Source organism: Amblyraja radiata, chromosome 4 (genome assembly GCF_010909765.2).
Source record: "Amblyraja radiata isolate CabotCenter1 chromosome 4, sAmbRad1.1.pri, whole genome shotgun sequence".
NCBI classification, from domain to species: domain Eukaryota; kingdom Metazoa; phylum Chordata; class Chondrichthyes; order Rajiformes; family Rajidae; genus Amblyraja; species Amblyraja radiata.
In genome coordinates this window covers 35,074,176-35,097,277 of record NC_045959.1, presented here as the reverse complement: position 1 = coordinate 35,097,277, position 23,102 = coordinate 35,074,176, and the positions used below count along the sequence as shown (strand labels likewise).

Sequence of the window (23,102 nt, the reverse complement as noted above, 5' to 3'; positions counted from 1 at the left end):
CAGAAACTTGAAATTCCAGGCAATACTTGATAGCTTTTAGATCATTGATGTGAAGATCAGTGTGGGAGCACACACACTGGAGCAATTATTTAGCACTTGCAGTGAAGGACCTTCTTGAACATTCTGTGCTAGATTGGACCAACGTGGAACAGTTTTCCTGTTAATTCCAGTAGAGACATGTTCAAGGTACTGAAATAAATTGTTTTACATTCCAGATTTTTTTTTAGTTCAATATGCTTTTATTACTCCACAACATTCTGCGGGTTTGATTTAGTCAGAAATCTCCAGCATTTCTCAAGGAGAAAGCAGTTAGAGCTGTGTTTCACAACATTCTGCTTATTTTCATGAACTTTATCTTCATATTTTCCATGAGTATTTAACAATCTTCTAAATATACATTCGCAGACTGTAATTTTTGAATATCACGAACATTCAACCTGTGGACCGCTTCAACGGCCAAGCTCAAATGTTTGGCTATGCTGGCAGTCAAGGTTTTTAAACAATTTTGTGGTCCAGGCTATTCACCAACCACTCCCAGATGATGGCAGAAGATAACAGAAAACTCTCATAACATGAATGGTATTGCTATGACAGCCTTATGTGCCTGCCCCAATTAGGCGATTTTTCAGGCCACTGCCGCGAGTGTCAAATCGTAGCAGGTCGCTGAAAAACCGGCGACTGGAACGGCAACTGTCAGAGTGGAACACACTCACGCATACACACATTGCTTCCTTCACCTGCCAGTTATGCAGGCGGGGGACAGGGCAAGCGGGGGTGCACTGTCTGAGTGAAATTCACATGGTGCAAATCCAAGGTGATACAGACACACACCACGATGAACAGGAAGGTTGGCTCTGTAATTAAGATGGTGAAAGAACAGAGTATGGGAAGGGTCACTTAAGTCCTTTAAAAGAGGGGGAGTAGGGGGAGACGGGGTGGGGAGAAGGAGTGGAGACAACTTTTAAGAAACCATGGTTGTGAAGCTCGGCGGACATTAACATTACCGGTCGGTTGTCCTTGGTTCTGAAAACTACTGTTTACGTTTTTTTTTCCAAATGAACCAATGAAATTCACCAGTGGCAACCTATGAGAAACTACAAGAACCTACGACCTCCTGGCGATCCACTACCACTGCACCTACGTCACGGGAATTCTCGCTACTCTCCATGGCGTCCAAATTCTGGTCACTGCTAATATTTCAAAATGATGGAAAATTAGCGGCAACCAGAATGGAGCCGCAACTAGTTACGAGAATGCGGGAACTACTCACCACCATGCAGGTGACACCCTGGTAACCTCCGGCGAACATGTGGCGACCTTGTGGCGACCTTGTGGCGATCTCATAGTCTCCTGTAGTCGCCTAAAAAGTTGCGTAAGTGGGACAGACCCATAATTTGCAGACCTCATCTAGTAACCCATGCAAGGCAAGATTAATCAATATACAATAATCAATAATACAATAGATTAATCATTCATACCACGTAATCATCCCATAATAGTGCAAAATCCATTGTCTGTAGTGCAACTGAAACGATAGATCATAGAGGCTGGGAGAGAATTGTGGATAGTATTGTGCAGTTTTCAAGATTATGATAATTGCTATAAAGAAACTATTCTTGAATCTGGACGTCACAGTTTTCACTCTCTCGAACCTTCTACCTGGTGGTGGTAGCGAGATGAGAGTGTGGGCAAGGTGCTGTGAGTCTTTGATGATATAAGCTGCCTTTTTGAAGCAGCACCTCCTGTCGATGGTGGGGAGGACAGTAGTCATGATGGATTGGGCAATGTCTACAACTTTCTGCAGCTTCTTTGGTATTATGGGTCTGTCCCACTTAGGCGACTTTTTAGGTGACTACAGGAGAATATGCAGTCGCCACATGGTCGCCGGTGGTCCCAGGGGTCTCGCCTGTATGGTCGTGAGTAGTCTCCTCAGTCGGCCAAAGAATCGTAGCGTCTTTCTGGTCACCAAAATATTTTTAACATGTTGAAAATGTTTTGGTTACGGTGGCAACCTTGGGTTCGACGCCAAATTAGTGTAGTTTGATGTAGGTGCTGTCGTAGGTAATCGCCAGGTTGATGTAGGTTGTCGCCAGGATGTCGTCGGCTGTCGACAGGATGTTGTAGGCTGTCACCAGGTGATGTAGGTTGTTGCCAGGTGACGTAGGTTGTCACCAGGTGATGTAGGTTGTTGCCAGGTGACGTAGGTTGTCGCTGGTGCAGACTTCGGTGAATTTCAATGTCGTAGTCACTGGCATTCACCTAAAAAATCGCCTAAATGGGACAGGCCCATTAGTCCAGTCGCCGGTTTTTCGGCGACCTGCTACGACTATAACAGTCACCGGCAGTAGATGAAAAAAATCGCCTGAATGGGCCAGGCCCATTTGAGTTACTGAACTAGTCAGTATACTGTAATCTCTACCACACACCTGTAGACGCTCCATAGACTATCCAGGGATATACCAATTCTCCTCAATCTTCTAAAGAAGTATATTTATGTGATATTGCCACCTTCACTCTGCTGAACACACTGATAGATATATTAACGTTTTACTTGCAGTCAGTGGATGGAGGTGCTGGTAATTTATTACAATATCCTTGTTGCTGAGGTCAATATTACTCTATAACAGTGTGGGAAATTTCACCATAGATTATCAGCTGATTTTAAGTTTATTATTCTTCCCGTTAAAATATAAACTGTCAGCAAATGAGCAGCATTCAGCCCTTTGATTTTATGCTTAATAAAACGTGTAAGAGAATGCTTCATATATGATGGATTCCATTACCTTGCTTTAAGACAGAGATCTTAAAACTTAATTTACACTGGCTGTTTTATGGTCCTACTGTTCCTGGTACATTGTTTGCAACACTAATTTCTAAGGAAAGAAGCATTATATGATTCAATGCAAACACATTTGCTTTGTGTTGTTTGAGTGCAGTTGCTGGGCATGCAGTGAAAAGTGGTCATGCCTAAATATATATAAATAATGTAAGTGGCACGGTGGCACAGCGGTAGAGTTGCCGCCTTACAGCGCAAGAGACCCGGGTTCGATCCCGACTGCAAGTGCTATCGGTACGGAGTTTGTACGTTCTCCCCGTGACTGCATGGGTTTTCTCCGAGATCTTCGGTTTCCTCCCACACTCCAAAGACGTGCAGGTTTGTAGGTTAATTAGCATGGTATCAATGTAAAGGTGATATCAATAAGGTTATCAATAGGTTTAGGGTTGTAGTATCTCAGTAGAGGGAATTATTAATTCAAACTAACAATAAATACTTCTTCACATGAATTCACATGCATTTGCCCCAGGTTTTAACTTGGAACAGGTTTTGTCATTTGAGGCAATAAATGCATCAGCACTCCAGATATAGATGGTGGACTAGCAATGATGATGAAGGCACACAATCTTTTAAATTAGCCAAACTTCCTTTGCAATTCATTGTCGGGAAAACCGTTTTGGTGCAATTGTGCCTAAAAGGGCCTATCCCACTGACGCGACATGTCGCGGGGTAACGCCTGTTTGGTGGTGAGTAGTCGCCCAAAGAGTCGTACTTTTTTCTGGTTGCCGCTGGATTTTCAACATGTTGAAAATTTTCGGCAACCTGCTGCGACTATGAAGGGTGCCGGCAGTTAGCCGAAAAAAACGCGTAAGTGGGACAGGCCCTTAAAGAAAAGTTCCTTCATTTATTTTCTCAGCCACAATCTTGAATTGTCTTCAATCTTTGTTGAAGGTACACTCTTCATTTTTACAGAGCTGGAGGAGAGGAATGAATGCCAGTGAATACTGCAGGCAGGTCACGGGGAATAAAGCGGCCTTTTCACGGGGCGACTTGACGCAAGAGTTAACCAGAGTTTAACATCGTGGGAACCTCGTGCGGTAACAGTACGGCATTCGTGGACCACCGTGGACCACCGTAGCGCTAACGGCAGGTAATCGTGTATCTTGGTCACTCGGGAGAAAATTCAAGAAAGTTTGAATTTCTCCAAGAGTGACTTGTACACTTGTGGTTGAGCATTGCAACATTATATGGACGTAGTGGCCAGTGCGATATCCGTAATAACTCTTGTGGGTACCGTGGGAACTCCTGCGAACGGTGAACCCGGAAGCTGGACAGAGGGGACAGAAGGTGAGTAAAAATTGTCTTCTGTGGGATTGAATTTAAAAAATAAATAAAAATAAAGATTTGCATCCGCATATGGACATCAACTTATTCATGAGTTATGTTAATGAGATTCAAGAAAATAACTATAATCTTTAAAAGGGACTTTAAAAGGGACTTTACTGAAAGGTTACACATTTTTATGGTCCGTGAGAAATTTTTCACATGTACTTCTTTGAGAGATACAGGTCGGAGTCCTCGCCGACTAGCGATCGATGCCTTTCCGAAGCAGGGTCCGGAATGCTACCAATCAATGTTGTACAGAGACCCGTGTAAGGAGTGAACTGCACATGCTGGTTTAAACCGAAGACAGACACAAAAAGCAGGAGTAACTCAGCGAGTCAAGCAGCATCTCTGGAGAAAAATAGCTGATGTTTCGGGACGAGACACATCTTCAGACTCAATTCCGATTAGGCTGTCTGAAGAAAAGTTCCGATTCGAATCGCCACCTATTCTTTTTCTCCAGAGATGCTGCCTGACCCGCTGACTTACTCCAGCTTTTTATGTTTTTCTTCCCAGATCTGACTTACCTGCTGAGTTACACCAACATTTTGTGTCCTTCTGTGCGTATTAACCAGCATTAACCAGCGTCTGCAGTTCCTTTAGACATTACCTAACTTCAGATTTTAGAGATATAGAGCGTGGGAACTCCTGCGAACGGTAAACCCGGAAGCTGGACAGAGGGGACAGAAGGTGAGTAATAAAGGTGGTCTCAATATCGACAAGGGAACATGTGTCCTTCGAGGACGTCCCACCTAATTGTCATTGTTGGATAATCTTTTTAACAGGAACACTTGCAGAGATGGCTCCCAGAAAATCTCAAAGAAAGGGGGTAAAGCGTGTCAGAGATGCTTTTGCCATGTTGCTCTATTCAGTTTCTATATTGTTTCAGTTTCTATATCTATATTGTTGCTCTATTCAGTTTCCCAGGGGGTCGGGACGGGACTGGAGTTGGGAGGGAAACGTGGGGGAGTCGAGGGAGAGGAGGGGGAGACAGATGGGGGTGTCTTCATTTACTGGCGGCGGGTGTCAGTCACTGAAACAGGCAGGTGAGATTTCACATCCACCTTGTGTGTGCCTCTCTCTCTCTCTCCCTCCCTCTTACACAGGCTGAGAGACTCTGCCTCTGTGAGTGTACGTCTCTTTCTCCCCCTCTCCCACACACAGTAAGACCGAGGTACTGTGCTCAGTCCATCTGTGTCTCCCACATACACAGCAAAACATGTCTCCAAATGAGCCAATTCAACCAAGGGAGGATATTTATAGTGTGTGAAAAAAAAAGTTACATAATTTGTGTCACGTGTAGTTCACGATGTTCATTCAAGATTTAACGCGAAAGCTCGGGAGACGGACAAGTCACTCGCACAAATAACAGAAATGCCGAGTACCGTGGGAACTCTTTATCTACCCCCCGTTATATCGTTCGAGACTCGTGCTGGACCACGACCACTTCACTCTGGTGACATCTTGCGTCAACTCGCACCGTGAAAAAGCCCCATAAGAGACAGTATGCCACATCCACCTTATTTGCTGCAAGTTGCTTTGTGCTGCTCTTAAATATCCTATATAATATACATTACTTCTTAAATGAGCAATTCATTTTCAAAAGACTGGATTTTGTATCCAACAGCCTGCTTATGAATGAAAGCTGCTTCCAGCTGGTTACCACAATAGCTATCTGTGCTGTTAACATGTGCTCTGCTCATGAGCAATTTAATGTGAACCCACTTTTATATACAGTGTTATTGAATTCACTGTCTGCGAATTGTACAGCAAGCTGTTTGTCATCAATTGGGAACCTGCTACAGCTTGAGGCAGGCTGAGTGAACAGAAGCCAAATATTGTAATCCAAACTGTTGATTAAAACTGAAATGCTGATTTAAACTAAAACAAAGCTAACAGTATAAGAGGCATATGCCTCACATTATAAAGGTTGACATTTACCCCACAAGGACATTTGTTTAATAGTATTTTGTTTACTGCATGATAGGATTTACTCAAATTACAATTGATCAAATAAGAAATGCCATTACTTTTCTCCATGTACACTTGCATCTCTTTACGGCTCCTTTCTGCTTTGATCTGGTTCTGTAAGTTTCTTTCACTCCCTCCCTTTCATTGACATCCATCTACCCACACACCTGATCGTTCCTGCTCAATGCTGATCCTAAAACATATCTCCACTTTCTCTCTCTCTCTCATGTTAATCAAAGAATTTCAGCATTTTTTAAAAGTTCCAGTGTTCGTGGCTAATTTCGAAATTGGCTTAAGTCTCCACATAGGTAGCAAAAACAGGAAGGCAGATTACTATCTAAATGGCGTCAAGTTGGGAAAAGGGAAAGTACAACGGGATCTGGGGGTCCTTGTTCAACAGTCTATGAAAGTAAGCATACAGGTACAGCAGGCTGTGAAGAAAGCAAATGGCAAATTGGCCTTTATAACAAGGGGAGTCGAGTATAGGAGCAAAGAGGTCCTTCTGCGGTTGTACAGGGCCCTAGTGAGACCACAATGGAGTATTGTGTGCAGTTTTGGTCCCGTAATTTGAGGAAGGACATTTTTGCTATTGAGGGAGTGCAGTGTAGGTTTACAAGGTTAATTCCCGGGATGGCGGGACAGTCAAATGCTGAGAGAATGGTGCGGCTGGGCTTGCACACTCTGGAGTTTAGAAGGATGAGAGGGTATCTTATCGAAACATATAAGATTCTTAAGGGTTTGGACACGCTAGAGGCAGGAAACATGTTCCCGATTTTGGGGGAGTCCAGAAGCAGGGGCCACAGTTTAAGAATAAGGGGTAAGCCATACAGAATGGAGACGAGGAAACACTTTTTCTCACAGAGAGTTGTGAGTCTGTGGAATTCTCTGCCTCAGAGGGCGGTGGAGGCCGGTTCTCTGTATACTTTCAAGAGAAAGCCAGATAGGGCTCTTAAAGATAGCGGAGTCAGAGGATATGGGGAGAAGGCTGGAACGGGGTGCTGATTGTGGATGATCAGCCATGATTACTGTGAATGGCGGTGCTGGCTCGAAGGGCCGAATGGCCTACTCCTGCACCTATTGTCTATTGTCTATTGTCTATTGTCTATTGTCACACGTGTGCAGTTATTTAACATTCCGGTCAATGCCACAAGTTGTTTTCCAGTTTATGGACATATTCATCTTGCAGCAAGTTGGGAACGAAAGACGTATGTGATTATAGCAAGTTTCAGATATTAAATCTATGCCCATTGGGAACAACATAAATTCAGTTACTGGACTTTCCAAAGAAGCATCTAAAAAAATACCAAAGCTGATGAGTGCCAACATGGTGCCAACATGCCAAAATACATTTTGACCAGATATGTTGTTTCCCCTTTTTTGTGGCTGGTGACTAATGCAAACCTTTTCAGATGAGGCAGAGGTTCACTTGCACCTCCTCCAACCTCATCTACTCTGTCTGCTGTTACAGGTGTGGTCTCCTATATATTGGCAAGACCAGCGCAGGCTCAGCAATCGTTTCGCTGAACAACTCCGCTCAGTTTGCCTAAATCTGCCTGATCTCCGGGTTGCTAAACACTTTCTCCCTCTCCTATTTCCACACTGACATTCTCTCCTGGGCCTCCTCCATTGTCAGAGTGAGGCCCAGAGCAAATTGGAGGAACAGCATCTCACATTTTGTTTGGGCAGCTTGCATCCCAGCGGTATGAATATTGACTTCTCGAACTTCTAGTAACCTTTTCCATCCCTCTCTCTCAATCTCTCCCCCTTCCCAGTTATCCGACTAGCCTGACTGTCCTTGTTTACATTTTATCTCTGTTTATTTTGTTGTTACCATCTCCTAGCTAACAATGATCTATTCTACATTTTCCATGATCTACATCCCCTTTGTCTCGTTTTCACACCTTACACTTCCTTATCTCTGTATCCCTCTCTCCCATGACTTTAGTCTGAAGAAGGGTCTCGACCCGAAATGTCACACATTCCTTCTATCTAAAGATGCTGCCTGTCCTTCTGAGTTACTCCAGCATTTTGTGTTTATCTTCGATTTAAACCAGCATCTGCAGTTCCTTACCACAATATTTCTCTTTTAAGAGTTTGGCAGTTTTTGGAACTTCTCAAGTGTTGAATTTCAAGACTGTTTATGAAATATTAATCACTGTGTTGTCAATTTATTGTGATTTGGCACCTATATGACTATTACATATGAGCCAATTACATACATATAAATAGAAACATAAAGTGAAGTGCAAAACTCAATATTGTGTTATAAAAGTAGATGAACAAATGCCATTTTCATATAATTCAGTTTTGCTGCAACATTGGTCATGATAAATGGGGAGATTTATGGCAACAAAATCCTCATTATGAAGCATCACCAGTCACATTCTATTCCTTTCTGGTAAAAAGTGTATAGAGTGGCACAGCGGTAGATTACGGGTGCTTGTCTGTATGGAGTTTGCACGTGCTCCCCATGACCTGCTTGGGTTTTCTCCAGGAGCTCTGGTTTCCTCTCACTCTAAAGACGTACAGGTTTAATGTCTGTAGGTTTAACCTGTAGGTTAATTGGCTTTGTTTAATTGTAAATTATCCCGAGTGTGTGTGCGATAGTGTTAAGGTGCGGGGATTGCTGGTCAGCACAGATTCTCTGGGCCGAAGGGCCTGTGTCCATGTTGCATCTCGAAACTAAACTGTTAAGTATTTCAAGACTTAACTATTCAAGATGTAACTGCTTGGTGAGAGATCTCAGTCTACCCAATCTACGTGTTATATCTTAACACGTAGTGTGACATATGCCAAATTTGCACTGGGCATATGCTTCATATCTCACCCCATTTTAGTTCAGCAATCTCTGTGGATGATTGTGTGTTATTAGTTGAAAAAGATTAATCACCAAGGAAATTTTAATAGATCATTCTTAGAGTGGCTCAAAATGTTCAAAGTGTGTACAAATTGAGAGTTTGGGTTTAGATTTTGAAAAAATAAATGGTCTTATGTGTTGGGAACTCGTTATAATTTACAAACAAAATAATGAAGAGTTCCCATTTTAGGCACAGCCACTAAATAAAGAGCAATCATTAAATACATGTTCAAGATGACAGCATTTGCAATTTCTTGTGTTTTCATTTTCTCATGGTCATCCAGTTCTACAGAGACTTCCCCTACCTATGTTAAGTAGATGAGCTCAGGTTCCTCATAGAAAGTACATGGTAGTGGAAATAATTAGGAGCCTAACTATAGTTTTAGATTTCTTCAAAGATAATGAGCTTGCATTGAGTGTATAATGAATGCCAGGTTCAAGGTGCCCAAAGGTGGATGCCAGCAGTTAACAATATGTTTGCATTTTATATGGTTAAAAAAAAAGCTTTCATCTTGAGTTGCACCCAAACTGCAGCTGTCTCCAACTATTTGTCGCTATCCCTTAACAAGCTTCTTTTGTCTCTTTCCCAGTTTTAATGACGGGTCTTTGCCCTCTTCCTGTGATGGAATTGTATCTGGAGCACCCATGACTGCGAGCTGGTGATGCTGTTTGAAGCTTGCCAGCATCACAGAGTCCCACCTTTCTGCAAAACCAGCCAACATTGACAAATTTGAGCTCTCATAAGATTTGGTACTGGACGATCCAGTAAATCAACAAGCACACAATATATTAATAAGCATAGTCCCTGAAATTGGCAACACAAGTGGATAGAGTGGTAAAGAAGGTAGTATGGTGTGCATTCATATCTTGAGGCGTGAATTATAAAGTCATGAATGAATGTTACATTGGTATAAAACTTTGGTTATGCCGCTTTTGTGCAGTTCTGGTTTCACCTTTAGGAAGGATGTATAGCATAGAATAGATAAGAATGCCTTTTATTGTCATTCAAGCAGCTTGGTTTGAACAAATTTGCATTTCTACAGTCTTAACATTACAAAAAAAAACAATACCCACACTTAACACAATTTACACAAACATCCATCACAGTGAATCTCCAACACCTCCTTACTGTGATGGAAGGCAAAAGTCTTATCTCTTCACTTTGTTCTTCTCCTGCGGTCTAGCAGTCCAACTGCAACGTCGAGGCGATTGGGGCTCTCGACGTTAAAGCCCCTGGTGGGCGATGGTAAGTCCCGCAGCCGTTTAAGCCGCGCCGGGCGATGTTAGGCCCCGCTCCGTGTCATTTAAACACCGCGATTCCGGCGGGAGAAGTAGGAGGAGCTCTGAAAAGCGGTCTCCCACCAGGGACCTGCGAGCTCCCGATGTTCCTGTCCACCAGGCCTGCGGCTGGAGCCTCCGAAGCTCCGATGTTGGGTCGCAGCCGCGCACCACCAAAGCTCTTCCCATTCCAAAGTCCGCAGGCTCCGCGACCGGTGCCCTCAGGCTGGTTCCGGCCGGAAGCTGCCGCCGGCTCCACGATGTTAGGCCCAACGACATCGGAGACTCGACAGGGAAAATATCTGGTCCCCGTAGAGGGAAGAGAATTATACGGTTCCTCCCCCCCACCCCACCCCCCACATATACACAGCTAAAAAATAATAAAAACTAGAATCAAAAACATACATTTAACTAGACAAAAATGAAAAAAAGACAGACGGACTGCAGTCGAGCCGCTGTCATTAGGCGCCGCCACACTCCAGAGTGTATAGACACAAATGCTAGAATTACTCAGCTGGTCAGGAAACATCTCTAGCGAACATGTTCTTTCCTGGAGAACAACACCCTCAGAATGGTCCCCACCCAAAATGTCACGTATCCTTGTTTTCCAAGGATGCTGCCTGACCCGCTGAGTTGCTCCAGCACTTCGTGTCTTTCCTTGGTAAAACCAGCATCTGCTGTTCCTTGTTTTTACATAGGAAGGATGTGCAGGGTTTGGATGGGGTGCAGATGAGGTTTACTAGAATGTTGCCTGGACTAGAGAGTATTATCTATAACAAGAGGTTGGACAAACTCTTATTGTTTTATCTGGAGCATCGGAGGTTGTGGGGAGACCTGATTAAAGTTTGTAAATTATGAGAGGCATAATTAGTGTAGACTGAACCTTTTTTTCCACATGGGAATGTCATAGACTAGAGGCATAGCTATAAAGTCAGAGGGGGAAATATAAAGGAGGTGTGTGGGGCATTTTATACAGAATATGGTAGGTGTCAGAAATGTGATGCAAGTAGTGATGGAAGTAGATAAAACAGTGAGGTTTAAGAGACTTTAAGATAGGCAAATGGATATGGAAGGAATGGAGAGATGTGGATCACACGCATGCAGAGGAGATGAACTTGGTATCATGCTTGGCACATACATTGTGGGCCGTAGGGCTTATGCTGTAATGTTTTAATGTTCTAACAAAGAAAAAATTGGCTTTTCTATGCACTTTGAAGATGTGACAATAGCTTCTTTGTTTTTTATCAGCTGTTGTATTAAATTGTTCATTTTGCATGTATCCAGTATCCTGATCCAATATCTGTGCCTGGCCCTGTAGATCAAACAGGATTGCTGATTTGATCCGTGTCTGGTTTTGCTGCTGACCTGATCCATAATCCATGTCAGGTTTCCACACTACCACCTGGTGGAATGCGGGCAGCCCTGTTCGACTTATGACTCCTAGCCTGCAGTAGGCATTTCGATGGTCTCTGTATGTATCCAGATTAAAGTACTTGTTATGATATACAATGACTCTGTATCAATAGTACTTTGCACAGGCCCTACTTCAAACAAAATAACTGTAATGATTTAAGCATCATCTTGAAGTTAAACAATCTGGTTATTTGACTATTGATATAGAAACTTTTATCATTGGTATTTGTTTATTATTGTCACGTGCACCAAGGTACAGTGCAAAACTTTGTTTTGTGTGCTATCCAATCCAATTATGCACAAGTACTGCAGGTAGTGCATTGGTGATAAATAATCAAAGTTCATAATAAAGTGCTGTAGTGTTACAGCTAAAGATAAACTACATACATAGAAAATGTTCACGGGCCCCAATGAGGTATTGTAGCGGCACCTGCTCGTGCTCGCAAGTATCGAACCCTGCGGTTAGGTTCCACACACACATGACACTGGGAGGGGTCATGTTTTCGCGCGATTCCTGAGCTGTGCCCATTCAGTTGTTTGGAGACCACCATTGTGGTTCGTTCTGTTTAGTGGCAATTGTTGGACACGTTGTCGGCAAATCATTGGTGAATAAAACCTGATTTAGAAAATCCGGCTTTTGTCTCAATCTGCCAAAGTATCATGGGAGACTGGGACTACACCCTTTGAGTGTTTGGTATTAATATATATTTAACATAACTTAGACAATCACTGAAATCTTGTTTTGGGCCCATTGATGGTTTGGTACAATTTTAAAGTAATTTAAATCTTAGCATTTTTACAGAGAGGTAGTTCTACATAAATTAACCATGATAAAGCAAAATTTGAAAGGTCAGTTTATAGAAACATAGAAACGTAGACAATAGGTGCAGGAGGAGGCCTTTCGGCCCTTCGAGACATTCATTGTGATTATGGCTGATCGTCCCCTATCAATAACCCGTGCCTGTCTTCTCCCCATATCCGTTGACTCCACTAGCCCCTAGAGCTCTATCTAACTCTCTCTTAAATCCATCCAGTGACTTGGCCTCCACTGCCCTCTGTGGCAGGGAATTCCATAAATAATTCCATCAATACAGTTTAGCTGTAGTGAGTCTACTTTTTGATCTTACCTACAGAGCAAGTAATCAAACAATTAGTTATTTTTGCAGCAGTCATAACTAAAGTTTATATACAATTTAAAATGTATTTCATACTTATTGAATAGCTTTACATTTACATTGGGCGGCACAGTGGCGCAGCGGCAGAGCGACTGCCTTAGAGCACCAGAAACCTGGGTTCAATCCTGACTACGGGTGCTTTTCTGTACGGAGTTTGTACGTTCTCCCAGTGACCAGTGTGCGTTTTTTCCGGGATCTTCAGTTTCCTCCCACACTCCAAAGACGTACAGGTTTTTAGGTTAGTTGGCTTGGTGTTAATGTAAAATTGTCCCTAGTGTGTGTAGGGCAGTATTAATGTGCGGGAATCGCTAGTCCGTGTGGACTCGATGGGCCGAGGGGCCTGTTTCCACGCTGTATCTCTAAGCTAAACTAAATATTTTCTCTTTCAATTGTGCGGCTTCCAAAATGAAAAACTCTGCAGAGGAAAAACTACTATAAAAATAAAGGATAATCTAGTACTTCTCACCAATATTATTGCAACAGTTTGTGATCTCTTAGAGATAATTTTCTGTGAAGACTTTGGAGTGTTGTGATAGATATTACTGGTGTCGTCCAATTTGCAAAATAAATATCCAGTAGGCAGAAAATGTAAAGTTATGGGAGAATAGCCATGTCCAGTAATCATTCTTCACAAAACAAAACACTTAGATGAAAAAAATAACGAGAACAATTATGTAATTATACCATTTGACTAAATAATTTTGGTTATGATGAGAGCATGATTAACTCATTTCATTTATACTTTATGAAACAATTGTTTGCTTGATGAAACAGATCTAGGTTGTCATTAGACTTAACAAGTATAATTTATCTTAATCGGCTGCAACATCATCTCTAAATGTCTTGACGAACACCAAATTAAATGACACTTAGGAGGATGCAAAACAGTGCAGAAGCATGCAAATTATTCTTTTTGAAAGCACAAAGTGAACCTTTTCTGAAAATAGAAATGTAGCACAGCTGCATGTGATAGTTTAGAATTTGATGTTATCAATGAAGTAATGATGCTTGCTGCTGACATCAAAGACACTGGAAGATACTTTAGATGTCCAGTGTGTGATGGACCAATATGTGCCCCACCACTGTAAAATTGCATCATGCGCCAGGGCATTTAGTCCACTCACTCTACCGCTGGCATGGAAGGGTGCCGCAATTGTCCTTCAGCAAAGAGAACATCTGTAAACTTGAGCGCACCTCCCTGCATGGAGTGGGACCTGCTTAGGCAGGAACCCTTTGAGGATCATCAAAATAGGCCTCACAATTCAAAGTCAACTTCTGCATATGCCGGCAAGCAGTGTCTGTGACCACACATGTACCTGTACAAGTAAATTTTGTGCAAGTACGCTTGGTGAGCTTGAGTCGAATTGCAACTTTGCTCAGATGCCTTAAGTATCAAACTGTATTCATAGATTCATAGATTGTTAGTGTGGAAACAGACCCATCAGCCCAACTTGTCCACACCGACCAACGCTTCTCAGCTATGCTAGTCCCATGTGCCTGCAATTGGTCCATACCCCTCCAAACCTATCCTATCCATGGATTCAATGACCAAGCTTCCATCGTGGACTACACATATTATTGTTAGAAGGTTATTTCCCGGGATGGCAGGACTGTCATATGCTGAGAGAATGCAGTGACTGGGCTTGTACACTCTGGAATTTAGAAGGATGGGAGAGGATCTCATTGAAACATATAAGATTATTAAGGGTTTGGACACGTTAGAGGCAGGAAACATGTTCACGATGTTGGGGGAGTCCAGAACCAGGGGCCATAGTTTAAGAATAAGGTAAGCTATTTAGAAAGGAGATGAGGAAACACTTTTTCACACAGTGAGTTGTGAGTCTGTGTAAATCTCTGCCTCAGAGGGCGGTGGAGGCCGGTTCTCTGGATACTTTCAAGAGAGAGCAAGGTAGGGATCTTGAAGATAGCGGAGTCAGGGGATATGGGGAGAAGGCAGGAATGGGGTACTGATTGCGGATGATCAGCCATGATCACATTGTATGACGGTGCTGGCTTGTAGGGCCGAATGGCCTACTCCTGCACCTATTGTCTATTGTATTACGTAATAGAACATCAAGGCTCTGGTGATATTTAGGTGTGAACTCTTTACAGTTGGTTGCTGTCAGGCCTGTAAAATGGGGTTCTGGGCTCGCAGCAGATTTGATAACATTCAGCGAACTAAGCAGCTAATCACAGTTACAAAGTTTCACAATCAGAAAACAAAGAACAAAAGGGTGTATTTTAAAAATAAGTTTAAAGACATTTTAGAAATGAAAAATTAAAGAGACAATTTTTTGTTGAGAGGGGTTATAACCGCATTATAATCTCCCTCTGCTGGCCAGATAATAAAAGAGGTTCCCACAGAGTGGAAAAGCTTTCTCACTGTGTGTTTCATTTTTACCCACAGTTTAGCACAAAAATAATTATATAATTAGGATCCTGAAATATTATTTAAAACATTTTTTTGCATTTAAAAAAAAAGGTAGCCTAGAAATTCCATCCCATTCTGCTTTTTGATGGATTTCTTATCAAATTATGATTATTGAATGTGATCGTACTTTGTGCACCAATTGTATGCAGGATTTTTGATCAGTGTCATCCATGCACAAGGCATGGATCAACCTTTGTGTGAGGGGACTCCAAATTATTTTAAGTTCTCGTTGACACTGACCACATCAACAAACATTTTGTGCACATTTGCACATGCAGAGGCACCGATACCTTCTCCTCCACCGTCCCAAGAACATTGCTAATTGGCCCACTTACATGATTGTATCCCACACTGGCACATAACCTTTCCCCTTCAGAACTCTCTGCTGCCATCTAGCAAACTACATTTTCTTCCCATCTTCATTCTACATGAAAAACTACATTTTCATCCCGATGCTTGAGCAACACCCTTTAATACGGCAAAATAAACAACATCTGAGCCAATTGCAATCGGTATTCACTATATTGTGTATTTGAATTGTTCCCAGCTTAAATCTTTTCAACAATATATTTTTATCAAAAACATTGAATGCCAGAAGTTAATGGAATTAATGAATTTGAGGCAGAGTACAACCCACTCATTTTACTGTGCAGCTAAAATGGCCCCATAGCAGAAGCGTCCATACCACGGGGCTGGAAACTGGAAGTATTCTGAGCTAATTCTGCTGCTACCATCATCTATTGCAACAAGTGATAGCTCCCACTGATTGTCGCCAGAAATTTGCATCCTTTTCAGGACGGACGATGACAGCAATGTCAACATTTGAAACATGGAAGATGGACACGAAAGAAGAAGCAGCTAAAATTAATATTAGTTACTGGGATGAATGTATAGAATATAGAATAAAGAGGCATAAAACTTGTTTTCCCGTAAGTGGTCCTTCATCAAACAGTTTCAGACACTTTCTAAGTAAAATTAACCGGCTATGTAATTAGTAATTTCAAGGCTTTCAATGTTGCAAGGCCCAGCATTTAAAATACGACACAGTTATGAATTACTCAACTGCAATTACTAAAAATTACTTTTCCATGTTTGGTTCATCCTTACATGAGGCATTCCTAACATTCAGACCATTCAGCAAAGAACTCATATTTCAAATTATACATGTAGCCATATATACATTACATTCCTACTAGACATACTGGATTTTAGTCCCATGTGCAAAAATATGTATAATCTTTCCCAAAAATGCTACAATTTACTCTTTAGTTTACTATGTGTTAACTATTAATATTTAGTATTTCTTTAATACAATGTAAACAGTATTAAAGATCTCTAATGGAAAACTATTCTCCTAATCGCAAAACTTTTATTTTACAATTTTATATAGGTTCCTTGATTGAAACCATCATATATATGCAGTGATTTGTGCCCTGATTACACATTTTTACTGTTACATTGTAAAATGTAACAAATCTAACAAAACGTAATCTCTGCAGACTAATCTATAGTCTACATTGAGTATTCAAATTCTGTATTTTAATAAGGTATGCAACATCTGGCAAAAATACTTATATCATTAGGGAAAGATTTATTTCAATCTAAAGCACTGTTTATAAGGGAATATATTTATTTTTTGAAAATAAAATAGCACTATAAACTGTGATAAAGAGCATTATGCAATGTTAGTGTATAGTCTTATTGGATTTTTGAGTCGTAAATTAAACCTTGAGGAACATTCATTTTACTCACCCTTACAAATGGGGACAGGGAAGTCCCATGACGCAGTATTTCCTGAACTGGCCATGCAGGTTAGCTCATGATGTCCATCGAGGATATAACCATGCACACAGGAGTACGTGATCTTGTCTCCAACATCAAAGCTCGTACCATGGACAATACTTCCATGTGGAACACCAGGGTTTCCACAAGTGCTGCTCTGCAACTCTGTAGAAGAATGAAATTTAAATTAAATAAAATGGAAGTTCATAAGTTCACGTTATAGGAGGGGAATTAGGCCATTCAGCCCATAGGGTCTACTCTCCCATTCAATGATGGCAGATCTATCTCTCTCTCTCAACCCCATTCTCCTGCCTTCTCCCCATAACCTCTGACACCTGTACTAATCAAGAATCTATCTATCTCTGTCTTAAATATATCCAATGACTTGGCCTCCATAGCAATCTGTGGCAAAGAATTTCACATATTCATCACCCTCTGACGATAGAAATTCCTCCTCATCTCCTTCCTAAAAGAACGTCCTTTAAGGCTAAGGCCTCTTGTCCTAGACTCTCCCGCAAGTGGAAACATCCTCTCCACATCCACTCTACAGTGCATTCAGAAAGCATTCAGACCCCTTCACATTTTACACATTTTGTTACATTACAGCCTTATTCGAAAATTGATTAAATTCTTTTTTTTTTACATCAATCTACACACAATACCCCATAATATAAAAGTGAAAACAGGTGTTTAGAAATTCTGCAAAGTAATTAAAAAGAAATATCTGAAATATCACATTTACATAAGTATTCAGACCCTTTACTCAGTACTTTTATGAGGCACCTTTGGCAGCGATTACAGCCTCAAGTCTTCTTGGGTATGACGCTACAAGCTTGCCACACCTGTATTTGGGTAATTTCTCCCATTCTTCTCTGCAGATCCTGTGATGTGTTGTATTTTTGGAAGTCTAACAAGGGCAGGACCTACACAGTGAATGGTAGGGCCCTTGGGAGTGTTGCAGAGCAGAGGGATCTAGGAGTGCAGTAACATAGTTCGTTGAAAGTGGTGTCACATCTAGATAGGGTGTTCAAAAAGGCTTTTGGCACATTGGCCTTCATCAGTCAGAGTATTGAGTATAGATGGTGGAAGGTCACGTTGCAGTTGTATAAGATTGGTGGGGCTGCATTTAGAGTATTGTGTTCAATTCTGGGAATGACGTTGTCAAGTTGGAAAGGGTATAGCGAAGATTTATGAGGATGTTGCCAGGACTCAAGGGCCTGAATTACATGGAGAGGTTGAGCAGGCTAGGACTATTCCTTGGAGAGCAGTAGGATGAGGGGTGATCTTATAGAGATTTACAAAATCGTGAGAGGAATAGATTGGATAAACCTACAGAGACTCGTGCCCAGAGTTGGGGAATTGAGAACCAAAATGTATAGGTTTAAGGTGAGATTTAATAGGTACCTGAAGGATAACTTTTTTACACAAAGGGTGGTGGATATATGGAATGAGCTGCCGAAGGAGGTAGTTGAGGCAGGATCTATCGCAACATTTAAGAAACATTTATACAGCTGCAGGAATGGGATAGGTTTAAAGGGATATGGGACAAGTGTAAAGGCCATTGGGACTAGTGTAGATGGGACATGTTGGTCGATGTGGGCAAGTTGGGCCGAATAACCTGTTTGCACGTTATAAGACTTTATAACACTACATATACATTACTTCCTACATCTCATAAATATCAATATTTTGTGCAAAACAACTTTAGCTATTTTTTTCTCATCTTCCTCACAAATTGCTAAATTGCACATTGTTTTGCTAACGTGGTTAAGTGGCCAATGTGTGCGTCCTGATCAAAGTTCTGCTAAACTTCCACCTTAGTTATGGTGATACATCAGAGCAAACTCAAAGCAATTCCTGTTGACATTTGTTTCTTCACTTCTGTTGTTCTCAAAAAATTAATGCCTTGAAATTAGGTCTTGTTTCTACATATCTGTGAGGCAATGTCTTTTACAACCGCACACAATGCAAATGGCCACACAACCGAGTGAAATGCAAATGCAACCTTTCCAATCAAGTCAAGTCTTTTGTCATAACCACAAATACAGTGAGGTAAAGGTACAATCAAATACATTTTCTGGGTCATTTGTGAAGTCATTTTTGGGTCAATTTAACTGAGCCGTTCCTTGCATGATGTTCATACCAACTTTCATAATCAACCATGTGACTCTGTTGAAACACTGCAGAGAAATTCAAAGCAAATCAGCTCCAGAGTAAACGTTTTCAACGCTTCCTGAATAACAAGGATTTCTGAATGATATGGGACAATATAAATCCACTAATATGCTCCATACTTATATTTTATCATTCTTCTTTGTCCCTTCTCTTACCCAATACACAATGCAGTCTCGGCATCACCATTCTATTGCCAACACGGTGATCATAATCATAATCATCATCATAATCATACTATATTAGCCAAGAATGTTTTGCAACATACGAGGAATTTGATTTGCCATACAGTCATACCAATAAAGTGCAACAGCACACACAAAATACATTTTAACATGAACATCCACCACAGTGACTACTCCACATTCCTCACTGTGATGGAAGGCGAAAAGAAAGTTCAATCTCTCCCTTCTTTCTCTCCAGCGGTCGGGGGCCTCTAACCTTCCGTTGACGGGATGATCTTACTCTCGTAGCTGGCAGCAGGCCTCCTCATCGGGGCGATCATGCTCCTGCATCAGGCTTAACCCATCGTGTCCCACAAATATTGCACTTCATAACCATCTGATCTGCCCAGTTGCCTCCCATATCATTTTTCCAATGCAAAGTATCTCGGCCCTCCAATTGGCTTGATTATCCTCTGAAGCTCCTGTCCAAGCAAACTCCATGCCATTTCTGGCCACCTCTAATTCAAGAATAGTGCCAATTGCTTGAGTACAGTGAGGCGCAGGCACAATGAGAAATTTTGCATAAACTGCTGGAGTAAATCAACAAATCAGCCAGCATCTCTGGAGGACATCAACATGCATTTCAGCTCAGGAGTCTTCTTCAAACTGATAGTAGAAGGGGAGCAAGCTGGAACCATATAACCATATAACAATTACAGCACGGAAACAGGCCATCTCGACCCCTCTAGTCCGTGCCGAACACATAATCTCCCCTAGTCCCATATACCTGCGCTCAGACCATAACCCTCCATTCCTTTCCCATCCATATAACTATCCAATTTATTTTTAAATGATAAAAACGAACCTGCCTCCACCACCTTCACTGGAAGCTCATTCCACACAGCTACCACAACAGAGGTGTGGCCAGGACAAAGCCAGGCATGTGACCAATGGAAGATAGACACAAAATGCTGGAGTTACTCACTGGGACAGGCAGCATCTCTGGATAGAACGGACGGGAGATGTTAAATATTTTGTTGAGTTAATCCAGCATTTTGTGTCCATCTTTAGTTTAAACCAGCATCTGCAGTTCCTTCCTATACCTGAGAGATGGTTACAGGTGAGGCGGGTTTGACTGGCAGGTAGTTGGGCAAACATGACATGAAAAGAAAAAAGGCTCTGAGATAAGGAGATGAGAAGAGCTCTATCTTTGTCCTGCCCCCGGTTCTTTTTCATCTTTCCTCCTCGTATAATCAGTCTCATAAAGGGTCTCACCCCAAAATGTTTATGTCCTCCAGAGATACTGCCTGACCTGCTGAGTTTCTCCAGCACTTATGCCTTTTTTTCTGCTTGATTGCCCTTTCCCCAGGAGACAAGACCTTCCCCATCAGTACCATGCCTGTTTGTCAAGCCCACCTCAGCTTCCATCGGGCTAATGACTGTTTTCATTGATCTTGCATTCCTAACCTGTGATTATGAGTCACGGAAAATCACACCGAAAATAGAATAATGTTTAATTTGTGGTGTTCAAACCATTTATAGAAGGGGTTACTTATGCAGTGAATTGTGACAGGGTTGCTCTATCGTACATATTGCAATCATTGGATTTTTTTTTAAAGTAAGAAGTGAAGATACATATTTCTTTAAATATATTATAGACAATAGACAATAGACAATAGGTGCAGGAGTAGGCTTTTCGGCCCTTCGAGCTAGAACCACCATTCAATGTGATCATGGCTGATCATCCACAATCAGTACCCCGTTCCTGCCTTCTCCCCATATCCCATGACTCTGCTATCTTTAAGAGCTCTATCTAACTCTCTGTTGAAACTATCCAGAGAACCAACCTCCACTGCCTTCTGAGGCAGAGAATTCCACAGACTCATAACTCTCTGCGTGAAAAAGTTTTTCCTCATCTCCATTCTAAATTGCTTACTCCTTATTCGTAAACTGTGGCCGCTGGTTCTGGACTCATCCAACATCGGGAACATGTCTCTAAAAATATTTAGTAGCAATAGTATGAGTGAGGGGCAGTCATATACACTTTGGATTTTTTAAGTAAAGAACATACGCAGGAATGGGACAAAACATATTCTTTAGGGTGCACAAGAACTTCTAAGACAAAATCTTAGGTCTCGATGTGAACAGCATAAAATAACTAAAGTCACAGTGGAAGCCAGGAGAATAAATACAATTATCTGTGTTTGTTTGTACATTTGCCATGGATCCTCCCACTGTACAAATGCCACTCGTTTTGCAATGGGTCATTAGATCTTGTGTGTTATTGTTCATATCTCAGAGCAATTTTGAAATAGCATCAAAGATTGGATTAATCCTAGAGCGACTACTCACCTCTAAATGTCAGTAGTGCTATGAAGAAATCTAAGTAGGCGATCAGACATCCTGCACAATTTATACAGACGGTCTTTGGCTGCATTGTAGTTCATTTTATGACATGTGTATAGTTAATTAATAGGTGTTGGAGAAACTTCGTCTTTGTTATCTTTCTCTATTTCTTTCTTTGTATCTGCACAAGGATAATGTGTCTCAAAGTTGTCAATTTTTGAAAAAAAAGTATATCAAGCTAAAAAGTGAAATCACGTAAATATTATACAAATATAGCATAAAATTACCATGAATGTAATTTAAAAGTTATGTTTAGAAAATGTATGCTACAAAACTGCCAAATTATATTCATCATCATCATCATTGTTGAAAACATCAACGGGCACGGTGCCTTACAATGCTATGTACGACAGTGATCGCAACTTCTACTGAAGTGTGGATGGCCGTTGGTTCGCTAGGAGCTCATCCGCACTTTGACAGGTCTTGTTTTTGGTCCTGCTGGGGGTCCACAGCCCCCTCCTCATCTGGCAAACCAGGTGGGGGAGACGGTTTAGTCGCCGACTATCCGACCATGGAGCAGGTAGCACGGGATTACATGGTAACCGTGGCGGGGGGGAACTTCCCCCGACCTGACCTTATATTGACTGGACTTTAAAACCCATTTGTTTTTTTATTGTTTCTTCAACAATGATATATATAGGGATAACCACCGGATGGCGCCAGTAATGGTTGCCCCGCCAACAGTCTGTCTGTCCATCCCTTCTTTGTGTTCAATAGTATGTGTTAAATGTATGTTTTTAGTGTTCTTAAGCTTGTTTTATATGGGGGGTGTGGGAGTTTTTTGGGAAACTTTTTCTAATCTCTTACCTCGACAGAGATGCAATTTTTTTCCATATCGTATCTCCGTCCGCACTGCGGCCTAATGTCAAGGAGTTGGCTGCCTTTGCTGCTGACCGATTTTGAGAGCACCACCATGGTCGTCTGCGGACTTTAACATCCCAGAGCTTGCAATCCCTTTGCCAGGTATCGACATCGGAGCTCCAACCGTGGGTGCTTGCGGACTTTAACATCACGGAGCTCGCTGTCTCTGGTGAGAGACCTACTTCAGGAACTCCAAGCTGCAAGAGCTTCGACCGCCCCTACATGGGAACTTCGATCGCCCTGACGCGGGAGCTTCGATCGCCCAGGCGCGGGAGCTTCGACCGCCGGCTGCGGGAGCTTTGATCGCCCCGACGGATGGTTCGACTGCCCCAACTGTGGGAGAATAAAGTGGAAGAAGATCGGACTTTTTTGCCTTCCATCACAGTGCGGAATGTGGCGAATCTGCTGTGGTGGATGTTTATGTTAACTTTTA

At 41.9% G+C, this 23,102-nt stretch overlaps 1 protein-coding gene across 1 annotated transcript in view; it reads right to left on the bottom strand.

Annotated features, from left to right (window-relative positions):
• LOC116972556 (CUB and sushi domain-containing protein 3-like) overlaps window positions 1–22,781 on the bottom strand; it is a 358,524-nt gene extending 335,743 nt beyond the window's left edge. Inside the window, exons 1-2 of the mRNA XM_033020378.1 lie at window positions 22,703–22,781; window positions 17,037–17,231 (exon numbers count right to left, since the gene is read on the bottom strand). Coding sequence (XP_032876269.1) covers window positions 17,037–17,231; window positions 22,703–22,781 — 274 coding nt within the window. The remainder of the gene's footprint in view (window positions 1–17,036; window positions 17,232–22,702) is intronic.
• Between the last annotated feature and the right edge of the window lie 321 nt (window positions 22,782–23,102).